Source organism: Furipterus horrens, unplaced genomic scaffold, assembly GCF_987537825.1.
Source record: "Furipterus horrens unplaced genomic scaffold, mFurHor1.1.pri manual_scaffold_11, whole genome shotgun sequence".
NCBI lineage: Eukaryota > Metazoa > Chordata > Mammalia > Chiroptera > Furipteridae > Furipterus > Furipterus horrens.
In genome coordinates, this window is record NW_028327181.1 from 86,203,932 (window position 1) to 86,223,451 (window position 19,520).

A 19,520-nucleotide genomic window follows, 5' to 3' on the forward strand; every position below is an offset into this window, starting at 1 on the left:
CATTTAAGGAATCAAAAACTTACCTGAAGATTTACACTCTGCAGTCTGTTCGAGTTCTCTGAAAGCACTGTATTTGTCACCAGGCTCTATGATGAAAACACAGAAGCTCAAGTAAGGTTAGGAGCCTTGAGACCACAACGCAAAAAGGCAGGCAGACTGGCTTAGCCAAACATACTTAGCACATGGTATAGCACATTACACATTTACCACAAAAGGCCACCATGGACAACAAAGATTTACATTCACAGGCTTACATTCATGAACTACTTTTACCTCCAAATGGAACTGTATTTTCAGAGGACTTGTCAGTTGCAATTCCTTTAAACACAGCATATTTATCCATTGAAGCTGATGCTTTGGTTCCAGGAAGTGGCATCAACAAAGAAGGGGCGCTGAAAGGGGAAACTATATTTAATGGCTAGAACACTGAATCCTTTCCTCACCATGTAGGGGCTTAGAACTGAAGTAGCAAATAGGTACCTCGTTAAAAGTCATGACTCCTTGCTTTAAAAGTTAGAATATATAGCCCTGGCTGGTGTGGCTCAGTGGACTGAGCACCGGCCTGCGAACCAAAAGGTCACCGGTTCAATTCCCAATCAGGGCACATGCCTGGCTTGCAGCCCAGTCTCCAACTGGGAGCACATGAGAGGCAGCCACACATTGATGTTTCTCTCCCTCTTTCTCTCTCCCTTGCCCTCTCTCTAAAAAGAAATAAAGTCTTTTTTAAAGTTAGAATATATGCCACAAATGACTAAAACCAACATCCTTTTCCTTGAAAAACTATATTAAAACAACACTCAACCAATAATTCTCTTGATTGTCTGAAGGGGGGTCAGATCCACACTGATCATCTAATCATAACTCCTTAAGCCATAAAAACTGAATAGCAGTGGAAATAGATTATCATAGAATGAAGACCTACTATAATTTTAACTTTAGGTCCATAAATGTGTACTGCTCCAAAGAGGTACAGTAGTCCCTCGCTATATTGTGGTTCACTTATCGTGGCCTCACTGTATCGCAGGATTTTAAAAAATATTAACTATTTATCGCAGATTTTTCACTATATCGCGGGATTTTGCGGTACTGTATATGTTTAAGTTACGTAGGTTTAAGAGTGTAGAATAAATGTAAGGTTCCTACTTTTCGGGGGGGTCTGGAACGTAATACCCACAATAAGTAAGGGAGTACTGTATACCCAATATTTTAAAGTAAATCATGTGATCCTCAATATAAATTATTCTCTAAAATGGGGTCATGATGCAGAGATGGAATAGCTGAGATAAAAATGTATTTATGAAATGTTGTTCAAGCTAAGATGTAAATTGTTTCTCTTTTGATCATATTGTATTGCTTAATGGCAAAAGTTCACACATCTGATAGCAGCAGTAGAGTTAATACAGTTTGCATTTTTGCAAGGATCACATCAGCAGTTCCAGAAGCTATCTTTTTAGCAGAACAGTCCCTTCAAAATTAGATAAAGATACTTTTGCCTGTGGACGTATTTCTCCCAGGGTGGAAAAATAGTGTAATGAGTAGTATCTCTGTGGGTAATTCTTGGATGCTTACCACATACTACAAAAACCCCGGCTTTTTTTTTTTTCTTCCCCTATTGTCAGACGCAGGCAGCTCCCAGGGAGAACCACCTTTACATGTGAATGATTATATTCCCTCATTAGTCTGTGTCACTCAATACCATACACTGCAAGTTATATAAATGGATTTCTATTGAGTTCTTCACCCTGGAGCAAAAATCTTTCCACAGTCATTTAAATCTTCTTATCAGCAGCTTCCAAGCAAGTGAGGAAACCTAGCTTGTGCACATACATGCTAATGGAGGTCCATAGTGCTATAGGACTTATGCTATCAAATATGATAATTTCACATCACTACCAAACAGCTGCTACATATTTGATCTTGACAAACAGGTCATCACCTATATGTTATAGGTGAATTTTTAGAAGTTCCGTAAGTAAACTACAAGTCATTGGAAGGAATGTCACATAGGAATAAAGGTAATTAATGTCTTAGAACAAAACACAAAGGTGAATGATCTGTTTGTTTTACATGACCTGCCAACTTTAGCTATGGTCTTTTATAGTCCTTTGGTCAAATCTTCCATTAAATGTGACAATTGATTATTATTCATTTCAAAATTATTTTCAGAACTGGAGGAAAAAAAGGATTTTGTTGACTGAACTCATTAAAAAAAACTATGACTCACACTGTTATTTTATGCATATTACAAATAAATAATTCATTACAGTTCATCTTCTGAATTTATTATTTAAAATAACAAACTGTAATCACCATGAAAATGTTTATGCCAGTTATAAAAAGTAGTTATCTGTTCTAAACATGAAAACAGTTATTTCTACTCTGTAAAACTAATGAAAGGTACTCAGTGAGAGAGGCATACCTTATACTGAAAAGTAAGACTGTAAAGAATTTGGCTATGAAAAAAGGGTTTTGCTTTTTCTCTACTGAATCCATTTGTGCTTTACAACCACATCTGCTAAACACATCCCTCTAAAAAGCAAGAAAAAACCAAGCAACTCAAGACTCCTACACCTTAATCCTCTTCTGTCTTCAGTGCCCCATGTCTTTCTTGTTTATTATATTAGGCTCCCCAGTGCCTGACACACTCCAAGCATTTTCTGAATGGATAAATGAAGGATGTTGCTGTCTTCCTGATCCCTTTTCATGCTGGTGCATGACTCTGACATCCAGTTCAACACTGGGTCCAACCAATTTCTCAGATATACCCTTTTCAGAATCTCTAACTCTAAACCCTGAGTACCTCTCACCACCTCACAACAGGATTATCATGGCAGCTGAGTTTATCCCACATACAGTAGCAAAATTCACTCTCATCATGTCATGTCTTAGTTCTAAAATGCTTTACAGATTACATCACAAATCATAAGACATCCCACAGATGGTGCTGCCCTTAAATAAAATTTCTTCCCAGACTAAAGATACTCTCCAATCCAGCTTACTTCTAACAATTTACTTTCTTTTTCATGTTCTGACAAATAATGCCCATTTTCTTTTTGTTTAAAAATATCACTCAACATGGTCTCACCTAGCCTTAGCTATTCATATTGTGATTTAACAAATATCCTTTTACAATTAACTCACAATATGGAGTTACACTAGGGAATTAATTACATATGCATACATACACATTTAAGGCCGAATTCTGAGAGTTTTATCACATAATAAAAATACCCAGATAAAACTAAGCTTCACCCTGGCCAGGTGACTCAGCTGGTTGGAGCATTGTCCCGTAAACCAAAAGGTTGTGGGTTCAATTCCCAGTCAGGAAATACACCTACATTGCAAGTTCAATCCCTGACTTGGGTATGTACAGGAGGCCACCTGCCCTCTTCCTCTCTCTTAAAAAACAAATAAACCAACAAACATACCCTTGGTGAGGATTAAAAAACAAACAATATACTAAGCTTCTTGAAAGCAGGAACTGTGCAACTGTGTTACATTATTTCTAATGCCTACCCCAGTGTTTGGCACATAGCAGATGCTAAGTAAATGCTGCTGAATGAATAAACAAACAATAATTGTGGATTTTTGAGACATGAGCAAAATATTTTCATGCAAAGAAAGCATGAAAGTACTCAAATCAGAACTGAATAAGAAAATCTGCAAAGACTGTATGAAAGTAAACTATGACGTGGAGATAATGCCACATAAAATCGCTAACACCCCACATATCTCAGGTCTGGCTATCATCTTAAAACTTTTTATACCCTAATTTTAATTTCATGTACTGAGAGATTTTTCCCCAGAGGAATGAACTACCAATTTGATTACTTCGGTTTATAACTTTCATCCTATAATATAATCACCCAACAAACCTTTATTAAGTATGTATCATATGCTAAGTACTACATATGTAGACATGAAGGACTGTGTTTGCGTACTTAAGAGCCTAGTGAGAAAAACAGTCAGGTAACCCAGTAATTATAATTAGGGCACAGATATTCATAAGGTACTTTAACAGCAGGGAGGGAGGGGCCCTTAATTTCATCTTGAAGGTGGGGATTGATTCAGAGGGGTTAGTAAAAGCGTCCTTTATTAAACCAATTTTTGAAATGGAACTAGAATTAACTATAGGAAGAATTTCAGATTGAAGAAAGTGTAAAGGAAAAGGCCAGAAGCTTGAATGAGCATGGTGAGTTTGGAGTCACTTTGCTGGAGTACAATCTGTGGGCCAACAGTGATGGTTGAGAGAGTGGGCAGGAGCAAGATCACACTTGACCTTTTTCCATGTGAAGCAGACAAAAATTTTAAAAAGACAAACCAAAAAAACCTTTTTCTGATTTGGTGAGTGGATATGGTGACATGATTCACTAAGACAGAAAATGATAATTTAATAAATTTTTATTTAACTTTAAGTAGGAAAACAATACTTAATTTTATGCAGGTGGTTTGAGATGCCTTCATCATTCAGATATGTTCTAGATAGTAGAGCCTTTTATTCAAAGGAAGAGATATTCTTCCGTGTCTATCAGGTGAATACTATGCATGCTGGTATGGCGGGCTTGGAAATCCCAGTACTTTAAAGTCACTCCCCTCATATGTTTGTTTCTACATGTCATTTACATGTGTTTGATATATTCTTAAAATCAGAGTAATTCTTCCCCTAAGTTGTAGGTCTCTATAATACCTGCCCCCCAGGTCCTGCTATCGTGTGTATGCAAGCAGCGCTAAGAGATGCTCAGGTAAAACGGAAAAGGTGAACGGAACTGCACAAGCAGGGGCACAGGGGAAATGGAGTATATATCCCGATAAAAACAAGTTCCAAAAAACCTGAAGTAATTGATATTGCTTAATCAAAGTCTGGTACGTTCCACTCTGCAGAAGAAGTATCTAAATATTTTTTTAATGTTGAATGGTGTTCAGAATGTACTGAATTAGTTACTGCACCTGTAAGTTAAGCCAGTACATAAAACTAATTAGAGAAACGTTTGTGCCACTGTCTATGCAAACAGAAATAAGAAGGACTAAAAGTCACTGATCTCAAAGATAGGAGAAATGTGAATAAGCATATATTTAGTCTTCTGAATTGTGATTTCTGTGGAAAATCAGTAGTACGTTTATTTCAAAAATACCAAATTATGTGCTCCGGCCTAAAAAACTTTTCTACAGTTGAAGACCTGGATCTAAAACAAGACCTGTTTTAGCAGAGTTCACCATCACTGCACAGGTGAACTCTGCTATAGTACAACAGGGTTAGCACAGGCAAATTAAATACTGGCAAGCAGGTGTGTACCAGGAGGAACTGGTAGGAGCTGAAGTTTAATGTGGACAATGCAGATTAAAGTCTGAGGAGTAGAACTATGAATAAAGAGGGATTAATCAGGAAAACCATGAGAATAAAAGGTCTTAATTCTCTTACTTACATTTAGGCTTCTCATTACGGATGTCTCTTCCTCAATTATAAAATACAACGTTCACTAACTCTTTTGTACCTGTTTCCATGTTGGGAATTATTTGTTTTTGAAGAAGCAGGCAACTCTTGGAAATCACTAAATGAGTCATCAAGGGATCCTGGCTTAAAAGCATCTTGAAAATCTTGGAAGTCATCTTCTTCTGGTTTTACCACCTAGGTTTAAGAGGACATTTAAATAGCATAAAATTTATAAAATAGTAAATAACAAATCTCCAATTGTCAATCTCAAAAACTACTTTTTAAAGCCCTGCATTTAGGTATGACTACCTAATTTTAGAAGAGCATCCTTAAGATAAAATATCAACTCAAGTGCCTAATTAAATCAGTAATTCTGTCTTACATTTTTAGGTACTCTCATGTACACATGGTAAAACACTGATTTAAAGGACTAACCTATACAATTTTAAATAGCTAAGTCATTTAATAGATCACTGAGAACCTGTCATCTTATAAAAACATTTTATACATGTTTGTAAATTTAAAAAGTAATATAAGCTTGTTATAATCCATCACTGTATAAAGTTAACAGTGAAAACTGACTCCAAATCCCATGCTTTGGAAGTGAGTACTGCTAACAAACAGTACATTTGTTTTATACAAAAATGAGCTTATATTATTCTGCACTTTAAAAATGTAACTAAATAACATGTATCTTTTCAATGCAGTATATACAGATCTCATTCATTTTACTGATCAGTTTACCACTGTATGGATGAATCAACATTTATATAATCTTTCTTTTCCTGATAGACATTTAGCTACTTCTATTTTTTTACATTAACAAACAATGCTATTATATCCTTTTGTATCTTTGCTAACTTGAATTACTATTTCTGTGTGACAGATTCCTAATAGTGTTACTGCTAGGTTAGAAGATACAGACATTTAGAATTTTGATAGCTATTGCCAAGTCTGCATTCAAAAAGGCTGTACCAATAAACCCGTTTCCCTACATTTTCACTGGCACTAAATACTATGTGTTTAAAATTTTTTTATTAATCTGAGAAATGAAAAATAAACTGAAGCATTTTAACTTCAGGTTTAACAGCTCCCTCAAGTGTACTGCCTAAGAATTTAATTAATTTTATTAGACTCGATGTTTAAAATGTATAAAGAACTATGAACTTCTGGCCAAAATTCAAGTATCTTAGGGCTTAACAAATTGTTTCATGTTTTTTAAATAATGAAAAATTAAATTTTGTATAGTTTTAGTATTATTTAATTTTCACCTCCAGAATCCATCAAAATCCAGCAGTCCTCTCCACATCTCTGGAGAAAAAGTTGCCCAGATTCACTTTCAGAGATCATCTGGAATACGCAGTGTCTCCATTTACCTGATTTGCAGGGTAAGTTGGCATGAAGCCACTGGAAGCCTGGACTGCAGCGCCCCCCACTGGTCCAACAAGGTTAATGCCCATGACTGGCTGTCCGAGGCTGAGGGGCACGGAGCCTGCAGGGCCTGCAGGCCTCCCAGTTGGCTGGCTCACTGCAGTAGGCAAAGTCATAGGAAAGCCACTTAAAGTTGGAACAGGAGCTGCTGGGAACTGGTTTAAAGCATCAGGACTTATTGCAGGAACACCCCTCTATACAGAAGGAAAATGAAAACATTTTAGAGGATTGCAAACCACATACAATCTAAATCTGGCAAAGAGATCAAAAGATAAATTCTGTAGCCTTGGTATAATTCCACTCTTAACTCTCCCCAAACTCATTAATTTGATAGAAGAAAATAAGTTACAAGGTTAATGCAAACCTAATATTTAGCAAAGAAATGGCCAATACATATCAATTCTGACATTTTCACTCTCTTGACAAGTTTGGTTAATTTACTATAATCAAATCATGATTACATATATTACAAATGGTTTTGTAATATAAGAGAAATTACTATCAGATGGAGAATACTTTATCTATATCTAAGAAATATTATTATTAGTTTTTAACCTCACTCAAGTATATATTTTATTGATTTAAGAGAGGGATGGCGGGGAGAGGGAGAGAAACATTGATTGGTTGCCTCCTGTACACTCCCCAAAAGGGGATCAAACCCACAACCGAGGCATGTATTCTGACTGGGAATTGGACCCGCAACCTTTTGGTGTAGGGGATGACACTCCGACCAACTGAGTCACCTGGCGAGGGCTCTAAGGAATTTTATTTTAACTTTTAAAACATTTATTTATTTTTAGAAAGAGGGGAACGGAGAAAGAGAAGGAGAGAAACTATCAGTTGCCTCTCACACACCCCCAACTGCTGACCTGGCCCGCAACTGAGGCATGTGCCCTGACTGGGAATCAAACCAAGTGACCCTTCGGTTCACAGGCTGGCATTCAACCCACTGAGCCACACCAGCCAGGGCAGCGATTTTAACTAAGGACTTCAGAGGACAGAGAGTAATTTCATCTATCACTAAGTAACTTTCAAGTTCAGAAGGGATACATATAGTCAGGCCAGAGGATTTTATCATATTAAATAGTCTTTAAACAAAGAAATACTTTGCTAGTATGTGCTTCATATAAACTATACTTTTTTAAAGTACTGTATCTTCAAAATAATCTAAATTTCAATGTACAAGGAATTTTATGAGGTTGTAATCACAAAGGATTCATATTCTCCCAATTTATACTGAAAATTGACTTGATCTAACTTAAGAAATTATGTCTACCTGTGTTACTGCTATCATGGCGAGAACAGTATAAAGTTCTTCTTTAGTAAGTTTGCCAGGTGTAGTTCGATTAGCTAAGGCCCATATCTGTCCAAGAGTTTCCCTGGGAAGTCCAGATGACATCAGAATGGGATAAAGTTTCGCAGTATCTATTCCAGTTGGAGACATTGTGGTTTCTAAGATTTTCTTATAGGCATCTATTAAATGAAAGACCAGATTACAAACATAAATATATTACAACTGATTGATCTTCTTTGTTGTCATTGTTGCTTATATGAGAATAATCTTAAGTCAAACAGCTTTAATAGAACTAAAACCAAGTCAGAGTTTGAACTGCTGTGAAGATATTCAAGTGGAAATATTCAGTAGACAATTGGGGTCTGGTACTCATAAGAGAGGTTGGAGCTTGGTCCTAAACGTGAAGATTTGGGACTAATGGTAAGAGAAAGTCTTACAATTAGTGGAAGATAGTGAAAACAGTGAGATGTGGGTGGTACAAGCAGATGCTCTTGACTTTAAAAGAGAAGTTGTAATGATGGTGGTAACAGTTTGAAAACAGCAGCTGGAAACAAGAATTATACAAGTACCACCTCTTTCTTGCCCCAATGAATTAGAGGCTGTGAGAGAAAACATCACTGGGTAAGGTGCTATGAAAATAGAGCCTTCAGAGAAAAATGCAGTTTCAGTTAAGGCGAGGAAGCAGGAAAAAAGGAAGGGACTATCGGGGGAATTTTCACAATAAAATAGGGTTTCCAAAGGACAAAGTGAGAAAGGCTGTTAGACAGGGTTGCCATAAAGTATTCAGGATGTCAATACTACATGGGACTGGATGACCTGTATGCTTATTAGCTAAATGTGGCAGGCCTAGTTAAGAGGAGTTTTGCGGCTGAAAGTGGGTAGGGGAAAGGGAGAGGAAAATGTTTAAAGCAAAAATTTTACATCCATGATTTAAATATGGATTGCAGGTTAATAGCCTGGTCACGACAACATATATCTTGGCTAGGAAATTCTATATGCATGGATGTGTGGAAGAAAGAGAAAGAAAGGAAAACAAGCTGACAGAAAATAGAGAGAACTCCAAAATACGTAAGATCCAAATTCTGTTTGTTTGTTTGGCTTGAAGACAGAGAAGAAGAAAAGATGCAAACTGTCTAATGGGCAGGTGGAAGAAACCTATTATTTTTATGTACAACTGAAGTCCATTTTGGTTTGGGAAATTAGCCTTTTGATTTGTGATTATATGATTATGATGTAAAGTAGACATTACTGGTTTCTTCCAGAAAGAAGTTCAGACTTAGGGATCTGGCAAGAGTTTTGTTTAATCAAGTGCAGAACAACTTTAGTCTGTAATAAATCTGGAAAACTGAAGATCTGATGAAAGCTACCTTTAGTTTACAAGGGGTTGACAAAGTAGAGCAAATTTAATGTTACAATTTATTAAGACTGATGAACATATTCTGCTGTAACAGTCATTATTCCATGCACATCAACCATGGCTTAAACAGACTTTTTCTTCATATTAACTGAATACTATCACAAAATGTACACCTTAGTAAACTTTTTTAGCTCAGTAGTAAAAACATACTTAAAGAAGAAAGTAAACATAATCATCTAGTGTAGAAGAAGATTTGCTACCTGATCTTTTACTTTATACTATCACTATAACAAAAAATGTCATAGGAATATTTTAAAAATATAAACTAATCGCCAAGCATTCAGAAAATTACATCACATATATTAGTAATACTCTTGATAAGTTAAAAATCTATAAAAATATTTGATATCTTTTAAAGCATGATAAGTTGAAGAAAAAATTTTAGAAATGAAAGTGTATGATGGTCAATAGAACATTAAAGCAAAACATTTCTCCTTCATTTATATAGTTATTTTATATATGAGGCAGCCTTAAGAAACACTAGATTTAATTTTCTGTACTCTTTTAGGAAAAAAAACCAACAAGAAAAGTTAAAACTTCTTCTGCATATTTTGTAACCACGACAGTAACTAGTTACAACTACATTTATAATATTTAAAGTAAAATGTCCAGCTAGGAATCCTGGACAAAGCTTTTATTACCTGGAACCAAACTCTCATTGTAAATCCAAGGAGGCATTCTGGGCTGAACAGGATCCTGTGAGGGAAATACACCCACACCTAGAGGTAGATAAAGAACATTAGCTAGCATATATGATGGTCCACGTACAAGATGGGGGAATCACACTGAGTCATGGTTTTTAATAAAAAGAACACAGGCTGGAGACACTAAAAAAAAAGTCACCAATACAACTAAAATATCTGGCTTCTAAACAACTCCTACACATTAACTATGTCCTAAAGAGTCCACTAAAACAAACAAACAAACAAAAAATCCCTAAGATGTACCGAGCCAATATGCTGAATCATATGAGGCTTGCACTATTTCACATGTATTACAAATTAAAGGAAAAAACACAATAACCAGTGGTTTAAAAATTGTATATGTAAAAAAAAATGTAGTTGCCCAAGCTTTACTTGCAGCTTTCAATGTTTCTTTACAAATCTGATTATTTTAACCTGATTATGACACTGCTGTCTTAAGATAAATAGGATTTTTGGTTTTTATTTTGTCCAATAAAATATCCTGCAGAAGTTTACCTCCTAGGCTGCCCACACTCTGATTTATCTCTGCATGGCGAGTTTAGAACAATCTGAACTTTCAGAGAGCAGGTGTTGGATTTACTGCAGGGAAGCAAAACTAGATTCTCATTGGTGACTTTTTCAGTTAAATTTTAACTTTTCAACCTTTATGGAAGAACACAAAGTGCAAGAGGGGAAAAGGGTTTTTATAAAATAAATTTCAGGAATGACTCAGATTATAAAAAACTATCAAAAAAGTTTTAAAGGAATTAATAGTTTATTGAAAGAATCCAGAGCAAAATCATAGGGGTTAATTGGAGAAAGGAATGCATTAAATATATTTTAAGCAAAATTTTGATTAGCAAAATCAAGCAGCATTCATTTTAAGATTAATACTTAAGGTGTTAGCATTTGAGCGGCATTTGGTTAAACAAACGTTTTGCTGAATATTTCATGAGCTCACCACTCTCTTCAACAGGCAGGTTTTGGTCTGAAGTCTTTTCTGCCTCTGCAGTAGTGGTACCACTTACACGTCCATCTACGGCACCCCTGACATGGGCCATTAAACTGGGATGGTTCTTACTGGGACCTGGGCCTTGGGCTCTGTGCCCAACTTCAGAAGTATTTAATTTAATTTGTTCCCGCCCAGATGTACTTATATCACAAGATACTAGGAGCTTCTCCTCCAAAGAAGGGCCTAAACAAACAGCAGGAAGGATTATTTGTATATAACTGCAAATTTCTCACTTTTTCAATCATCTATTTCCACCCTCAGATTCTAAAGGGAAGACCCTGCCACATCTAATGTAAGTTTTAAAATAATTCAATCACTACACATTGGCAGAGCACTTCAGAGACGGAGAGATTTTAAAGAACTTAAACATCATCATCTACTTTGATTCTCAAGAATTCTATGAGACAGCAGGTAGAACGGTATAGAGGAAGGGGTACAGCCCTAGGAATCTGGTGACTACACAAGGTATGGACACTTACACTAACTCCTGGGGAGGCCCTTGGCCAGTAACATCATCTCTGGGTCTGTTTCTACCTCTGTCAACTGAGAAAGCCGGCACTAAGTACATATCAGCTCAGATCCCTCTCAGCACTACTCTACGACTCATGACTGGGTATGTTAACTGCCCCATTGTTTCACAAGTGATAAAAATGAGGTAGAGAAGTGTCTAACAATTTTCCCAAGGACAAGCTGATCATAAATGAAGAGCACTTTTTAAAGCAGCTTTTCCTTGCTCATTTCTCTTAAGAAAATGCTCTTAGTGATTTTTCCCAAACAAGAGTAATCGCCTGAAGAAATCCTTTTTGTTTTTAAAATTCTAAGGTGGTTTAAATAGAATCTAATTTAGGAGCAAAAGTTTTTAATCACTTTTCTGAAAAGTGAGGCCCTCCAAGATTAAAAAGTCTAGATTCTTACTTTGGTGAATTTCGGTAGTACTCATATATATTCAGGTACATGTTTCTTTGCCAACATCACTGTGTTATTCAACTTAATAAGAATAATAAACAAGCCTAGATGATCTTGAGAATGCTCTCTGTACATTGTGTAAGGCTGAAGCAGTAGAGAAATAAGGGATTTGTCCAGGGACACCATGTAAGGCAAAAGACACTGGAATCTGACCTGGAGGGAGAGGCTGTGCTCCAGCCTTCTGTGTGTGCAACGGGCCCAGTGGGGTGGTGGGATGGAAAGACTGAAAAGGCTGGGAAGTGGAAGAAGGCCCACATGTGGGAACTTCAACAGGCCCCTGCATAAAGTCACTGAATTCTTCTTCATCAAGAAAGGCAGGTGATGGGGAGACAGTTTTAGAATGAGATGATGTGGGATAATCTGCAAAATGGAAAATGGTAATGAAATACATAGAAATGAAAATCAACAGGGAGAAAGAAATTAAGATGTAGTACAATTTTAAAAGAATACACTGGAACATGAATAGTGCAGGTGAACAAGAAATAACACGTGACAATAGTCAAATGGACTTATACAATGAATGCAAAACACTCTGATGTCTAGTTACACATATCTTTGTCTTTTTAAAAAGAGGTTTTATGGCTATTTTGCATTTGGTTCAAAAACAAAAATATAAAACTCAAAATTTCTTTCCTTCTTTTATTAAGTGAATATTAATTTTTTCCCCTGAGACTACTAATAATTTACATCAAACTGGTGATTACTTTTGAAACTCAGCAATCTGTTTATCTGTATAATATTCTTTCAAACTAATACACACCAGAAATAAGAAAACCTATCAAATGCTGCTGAAGACATTTGAACAGAAATAGACTCTGATGATTAAATTTCATTATGCCAGTAAGAAATATGATACTTATAATTTCTGACATATCATGTCTAATCCATACACTTTGCATAGTTCACATTTCAGTAAATTTACTGTGTGAGGAATGAAAATTACAAGACAACAAGAACATTAAGAACATTGCCAAGGTGATATTTTCACGTGAAAAGGATAAAAATTGGAACACCATAAATTGCAGAGTCAAACAACTCAAAAGTTAATTTAAGGAGTAAACCTGGACTGACTGAGGACTACATTTACTTTAGCTCTAAAGAATATAAACATTGCTGTGCCTTTTACTGTTAAATGTGAGATTCACTTATGTAATAAACCTTCCCTACAGGAACTACATTTAATATCAGGTTCATTAACAATATTATTATTGCCATATTTTTAACTACTTTGAATTGCTTTAACACTTAATGAAGTCTAATGTCACAAGGCACAGTCTTTTTAAAAAAAAAGACCCCCGTCTGAAAAATGGGGACATCATATGCTTCTCTTTTGGACATTTCTCTTTTGGATCTGTGAAATAAAACCTGGAAGCATTGGAAATTATATGAAAGATGCCAAATGGGTATGCAAAATTACTGTCTCAATTAGTTTTGTTGGAAAAGAGAAAGAAAAAAGCCATGCCATAATGTATTTCAACCCTCCTAATAATGGTTAGAGAAAGAGTAGATTGAAATTCTCAGTTGGGTCCTCAGATCAGTACTGGTGGAAAACAGTAGTAATGGAAAAGTGAGAGCTACTACATTTTTTGAATGGACCTGACTACTTATTAGCAATAAGGCTGCAAAAGCTGAACCAATGTTTCTTTGCATTTGATGGGAAATATGTGAATTCTAGTGGTATATATTTTGGCTTATAAACCCTTGCAGCTCTATATATGATTAATAAAAAGTAGAAAAATTATATGGTCAATAGTTTTACATTCAATATGTTAAGATAAACAGTATATGGGAGAAAAATAAAAGCTGTCTTTGGTGGTAAAAAGACCAGAAGCTCTTTCTATATACTTGAGGCCTAAGTTTAAGACTCTAACTGAAGAAGCTCTGAAAATTCTTTGGACTTGCTCCAGAAAAATCTTTTTCTGGCTAAACATGAAACAGTTAACTGCACGCATGTTGACTGAATTCACAAGATTACTTGAGTATCAAAACACCACAATGAGGTTGTTAAACGACACCAGGTTGCCCCAAAAGGGCGTCCAATATTGGTAGAATTTCGGTGTTAAGACCTAAAAATGACCATTCCTCTCTGCCTCCTTCTCCTTTGTTCCATGTTGGGTCCAGTTTTAGCAATCCAATGTCTATGTTTAAATTATTTCTTGACTAGCTTATTCAGGTTATAATTTTCACTTTTAGATATGTCTTCTGAACTCAATCTGATTGGTAATATCCATTCTCTTTTCAATCCATGTATACTTTACTCTGGGGCATATTTTTGAAATGATAATCTGAGCATATAATAAGTGAAATTAGAAGGAAAAAGTCAAAGCTGTCTCAGAAAGTTGAAAACTGGTTACTGTGACAATGTTAGATTTTATCCTCTTGATATCACCTATAAAAGGTACTATATAATACAAGGATTTAAGATAAAATTTATCAATAAAATACATGCCAGGAGAAAAAAGTACTTGATTGACTGAATGATTTAGGAAAACTGCTCACCTATTAATGGTATGTTATTCTTGAAATCAGTTGAGAATAAAATGTTAAGTATCAAATTTTAAAAAGAATATGGTAACAGTTACGTAAAGACAACACTCATTTCAACTGCTAAATGTTCAAAACATGCAAAATAAAAGTGCTCTAAATACACACTTTTTTTGCTTATCTGATGATAAATGATAAAAACTACAAAAGGGGGGCATTTTAAAACGTCTAAGTTTAATCACATTAAATAAAATCCAAACTAGCTCATAAAAAACAAACCTCTTTAAAAGTAATAGAATAAAATGATAAACTCCTTTATTACATTTGCTGAGTGAATGGATTTTACTAATGTTAACATACTCATACAGATTTACAAGTAGAGTTGTCATGCTGACATTTACTAGAAGACAAAGAGGTTTTTTCCTCCCAAGACAGTTATATCCGGATCAGAACTCTTAACCCATCGTGAATTTTAAGATCCAAAACTGTGCTTAGCGTGAAGGAAGAGGTCAGCATGGGCTCTTCACACACACATAACGGTCAATTAAACACACAGGGACTATAATCACTTTCCAACAGAAGAAAACCTTTAACTTAAAATACCTGGTTTCTTAGGGTGTGACGCTGGAGTAGGGTGCATCCTAGCGTCTCTGGAAAACCCATCTAGGTTTCCTTTTATGGCTTCCAAAGCATCATCCCTGCTCTTCTCTCCTGTCTGAGAGACAATAAACGTATGCATATTTCTTCACTTATCTCTCACTTCATCCTAAATACTCCCAAATTAGAAGTACAGATATTAGTCTGTTCCCAATATTTCTACCATACTTCTCTGATAGTGAATTCTCCAAGTCAGAAAAACACTAAGTGTATAAAACAAAGACATAACATGACACTCTATACTACAGTTTATAGAATATTTTATAGAACATAAAAATATTAAAAGGCCTATTTAGAACTATCTTGAATACAGCTGTTATATTATGTTAACACATTCATTTTCTGTATTAATGCTTCTCCAGAAAAGACTATAGACATTCCAATGGGAGTGAAAAAGAGCTGAGAAGATTGGCTGCTATCTCCTTCCCTCAACAATACAGTGTCTTTACAGGAGAAGAAAAATCCTGCACTTTTGGACTTTGATAAACTAAAATGAATCAACTACAGCCCCAGGTGGGCTGCTAAGTGACAAAATCCACTGAATGAGTGAGAAGAGGCACATGCAGGGGTGTGTGCGCTGTGGTGGAGGGGTGGCGGGACATTTTACCTTGGGTTTCACACTACTCAGAAGTCTGAGCTTTTGCTTCTGTTCTTCAAACTGGCGCCTTTTTCTTTCTTCTTCTAAGAGCTTTTGCTGCTGTTCGAATCGTTTTCTGGAGGAAAAACATTCTCGTAAAGTTTCAGGGATTATCAACTGTGTTATGTTCATATTTCTACTAACAATGCCAGCAATATCATCTTACATTTCTAAAACTAAAAAGTTCTCTGCTATTTAGACCTAGTTTTCTTATGATAATTCTATTTCTCCACTATATTAATTTCAAAACGAGTCTAAAAATGATTTACCTAAATTATAGACATGAATTTATTTCTTGTCTAACTTGCAAGGGGAAGAGATAAGCTTTTGTATTCAAAAGCAATCTCAAAAAACAGAGAGGGAGATAGACAAAATAAAAACTTTTTGTTCTGCACATAAAAAGAAACCTCCACTTGGGACGGCATGTCATATGGGAGAAAGAGCAACTGTCTGGGAATCAGGAGACCTGCATTTGGGTCCAGGCTTTGCTAGTAACCATATCACCTGGACTCACAAGTTGCCTCATTGCTCTGGACCTCCCTTTCCCCAGATGTAAAATTAGAGGGTTGAATTAGAGACTCTCTAAGGCCCTTTCTGGTTTTACACTAACAGTAAAAGTATTTTTAAAGAGTTTTAAAGGTAACATGATTGTTTGGGCTTCAAATTTCCATTAGAGAATATCTGAAATGTTTTAAATAACTGCTATCAATATTTTTATCCTTGAATCCTGAGGTTCCTTACTGCTGCTCTTCGGCAAACTGCTTCTGCATGTCTGGAGTGTACTGCGGGCCTGGAGGGCGCATCCCCAGGAAGGGCGCTTGTCCCAGGTAAGGCATTCCTGCTGCTGGCATTGGTCCCATTGGTATCCCTGCCTAGAAGAAAAGGACAAAGGCTCAGAAAACATAATCTCTCCCTTTAATTACTACAAAAAAACCCTGTAACTTCCATAAACTCTTTCTTAATATTTTTTAGTAATGAACTATGTAAGTGCACTTTAATAAAAGGATCAAAGAACATAGGTTAAAAATGGAAAGTTCCCCTTAATATCTCACCCCCTTCATTTCCTTCACTGTCCTAGAGCTGACCACTACTAAGAGTCTGAGGGGGTGCGTGTGGAAGCGTGCATGCACACAAGTTATATTCTGGTGAGCTCACTAGTCCACACTCTTTGAGAAGAGGTATTATATCTTACAAGTCTTTATTTCCAGTAGTAGCTAAGAGCATGTTACATGGTAGTTATTCCACAAATGAGATTAAACATGTTTCCAATATGTATGAATAATGAATATTCTGAGATTCATTATCACAGCTCTAATATCCAAACTTTTCCTGAAAATAAAATATATTTAATCAATAGTAAATGATACATCAGTCCTGACTGGCGTGGTTCAGTGGGGTTGAGCGTCATCCTGCAAACCAAAAGGTCATCAGTTCAATTACCAGTCAGGGCACATGCCTGGGTTATGGTCCAGGTCCCCCATTGGGGGTGTGCAAGAGGCAACTAATCAATCTTTCTCTCACACATCAATATTTCTCTTTCTTCCTCCCTTCCCCGATCTCTAAAAATAAATATATTAAAATCTTTAAAATTTTTCTAACATCTGAAAAATAATAAATGATGTATTATTAATAATGGAAGGTTAATTTTTACTGAGTGAAAATTCTTCTACTCCTTAACTTTCTCCTTAAAAGGCTCCCCTCCTATTCCCTAACTGATAACCTGGATGTCCCTGGAAGCTCTCTCATTTGGAGATTACTGCTTCTCTCCCACATTTCCGATAGATGGGAAATATTCCTCCTTACTTCTTATAAATCTTTTCTCCTCTCTCTTCCTTAAAAAACCTGAATAAATTTAAATTCTTGCTATCAGACTTCACTTACTACCCTACCTTATTACATCATCTACTGACCCTCAACTACCTCAATCTTCAACCGAAGCCTTCAGAATCTTGCTATCTTCCATTCGACTCCTAAACATCATTTGGTGACGTCACAGTATCAATAATCGGATGGATAACTCAGCTAGCATTGGCCTTTCAGGTCTTTGACCTCCTCACAATCATGTTCAACACAGCATTCCACCTGGATAATCAGCATCCCAACATTCAACCATTACTTCCTATCCTTCCAGCTCATGTCCTCCAGCAATCCTCTTATCTCATCAATGCCTTCCATCCATTAATCTTACCGACTTTTCCATTACCCATCTTTATCATGTCCTCACTTCTCTTCTTGCCCAGCCGAGATTCCAGAGTTCAATATTAGATGTCCTTGTAAACTCCTTAACTCCTTTACCTCTTGCTTCTTTGGTATGGTCTCCTGGGAAACTGCACCCCTGGTTAGAGTCAACTAATCGCCCTCTCTTACCCTTACACCCAAGCCACTGAACCTCACTAGAGAGGAAAACCTTGGGGATTCACTTTGAATTCTTGACCACAAATCTTAAATGGATCCCTAATACAGGCCTGTCTTATGAGGACTCCTACTTAGATAGCATTTCAATGCTTTGAAGTTTCTTGAGACTTGTTATGGCCCAGTAAATGATCAATTTTTAATAAATATTGTTTTCTTAAAAAGAAAGTGTTATTTTGCAATTCGGGGGAACAGTGTACTATTATCCATCAGTCAATCTTGTTAAGAAGTCTGTTTAAAGACATGACTTTACAGATTGTGGATTTGTCTTTTCCTTGTTGTTCTGTCAGTTTCTATCCTATACATTTTAAGGCCAAGTTATTAGGTGCATACAAATTTGAAATTGTATATCTTTCTGCTGAATTTAACCTCTTATGATGAAAGACCTCTTTACTTGAGGCTTTTAAGAATTTTTGCCTTAAAGTATATTTTTGTCTGATTTTCCTTTAACTAACATCACTTTTGGGGGTTCTTTGTGTTATTTATGCATTTTTTAAATTCCTTTAAACTTTCCTGTATCCTTATGTTTTAAATGTGTCCCAAGCATCAAGTATCTAGAATATTGTCTTTTTATTTCTTTTAGTTTACTAATTTAAAGAGAGGGGGGAGAAAGAGAGAAACATCAATTTGTTGTTCCGCTTTATTTATGGATTCATTGGCCGATTCTTATATGTGCCCTGATCAGAGATTGAACCCACAACCTTGGCATATCGGGAAATGCTCTAACTGACTTGAGCTATCTAGCCAGGGCTAGAATTTTGTCTTTTTAAATGACTCCCTTAGATCACTAGCATCTAATAAAATTATTGATATATTTGGGTTTAAAACTATCTTATTTATGATTTGTCCCACTTCTTCTGTTTCTTTTTCTCCTTGTCCTTTTCTGGATTGACTATTTTTTTCCCATCCTACTTTTTTCACCTTCACTTGGTTATAAAGTGTTTATATAACCTATTAAGGCTACCCTTGAAATTACAGCATACATTCTTAACTTACCAAAGCCTAATGTTAATATCTCCTTCTTTTACAGAACACAATGATCTTAGAACATTAATTCCATTTACTAGCCTCCCCCAAGTTACATACTATTATTAAT

General features: G+C 35.9%; 1 protein-coding gene across 14 annotated transcripts in view; it reads right to left on the reverse strand.

Annotated features, from left to right (window-relative positions):
* SYNRG (synergin gamma) overlaps positions 1 to 19,520 on the reverse strand; it is a 68,349-nt gene that overhangs the window by 35,798 nt on the left and 13,031 nt on the right. For 7 of the 14 annotated variants that reach the window (XM_090257404.1, XM_090257410.1, XM_090257408.1 and 4 more), the window contains 11 exons: positions 16,754 to 16,884; positions 15,983 to 16,088; positions 15,322 to 15,433; positions 12,388 to 12,594; positions 11,218 to 11,451; positions 10,215 to 10,292; positions 8,139 to 8,335; positions 6,808 to 7,056; positions 5,493 to 5,626; positions 274 to 392; positions 24 to 86 (listed from right to left, as the gene is read on the reverse strand). In XM_090257404.1, the coding sequence (XP_090113530.1) occupies positions 24 to 86; positions 274 to 392; positions 5,493 to 5,626; positions 6,808 to 7,056; positions 8,139 to 8,335; positions 10,215 to 10,292; positions 11,218 to 11,451; positions 12,388 to 12,594; positions 15,322 to 15,433; positions 15,983 to 16,088; positions 16,754 to 16,884 (1,630 nt within the window). The remainder of the gene's footprint in view (positions 1 to 23; positions 87 to 273; positions 393 to 5,492; positions 5,627 to 6,807; positions 7,057 to 8,138; positions 8,336 to 10,214; positions 10,293 to 11,217; positions 11,452 to 12,387; positions 12,595 to 15,321; positions 15,434 to 15,982; positions 16,089 to 16,753; positions 16,885 to 19,520) is intronic. The other 7 variants (XM_090257414.1, XM_090257416.1, XM_090257417.1 and 4 more) reach the window with 3 other exon arrangements.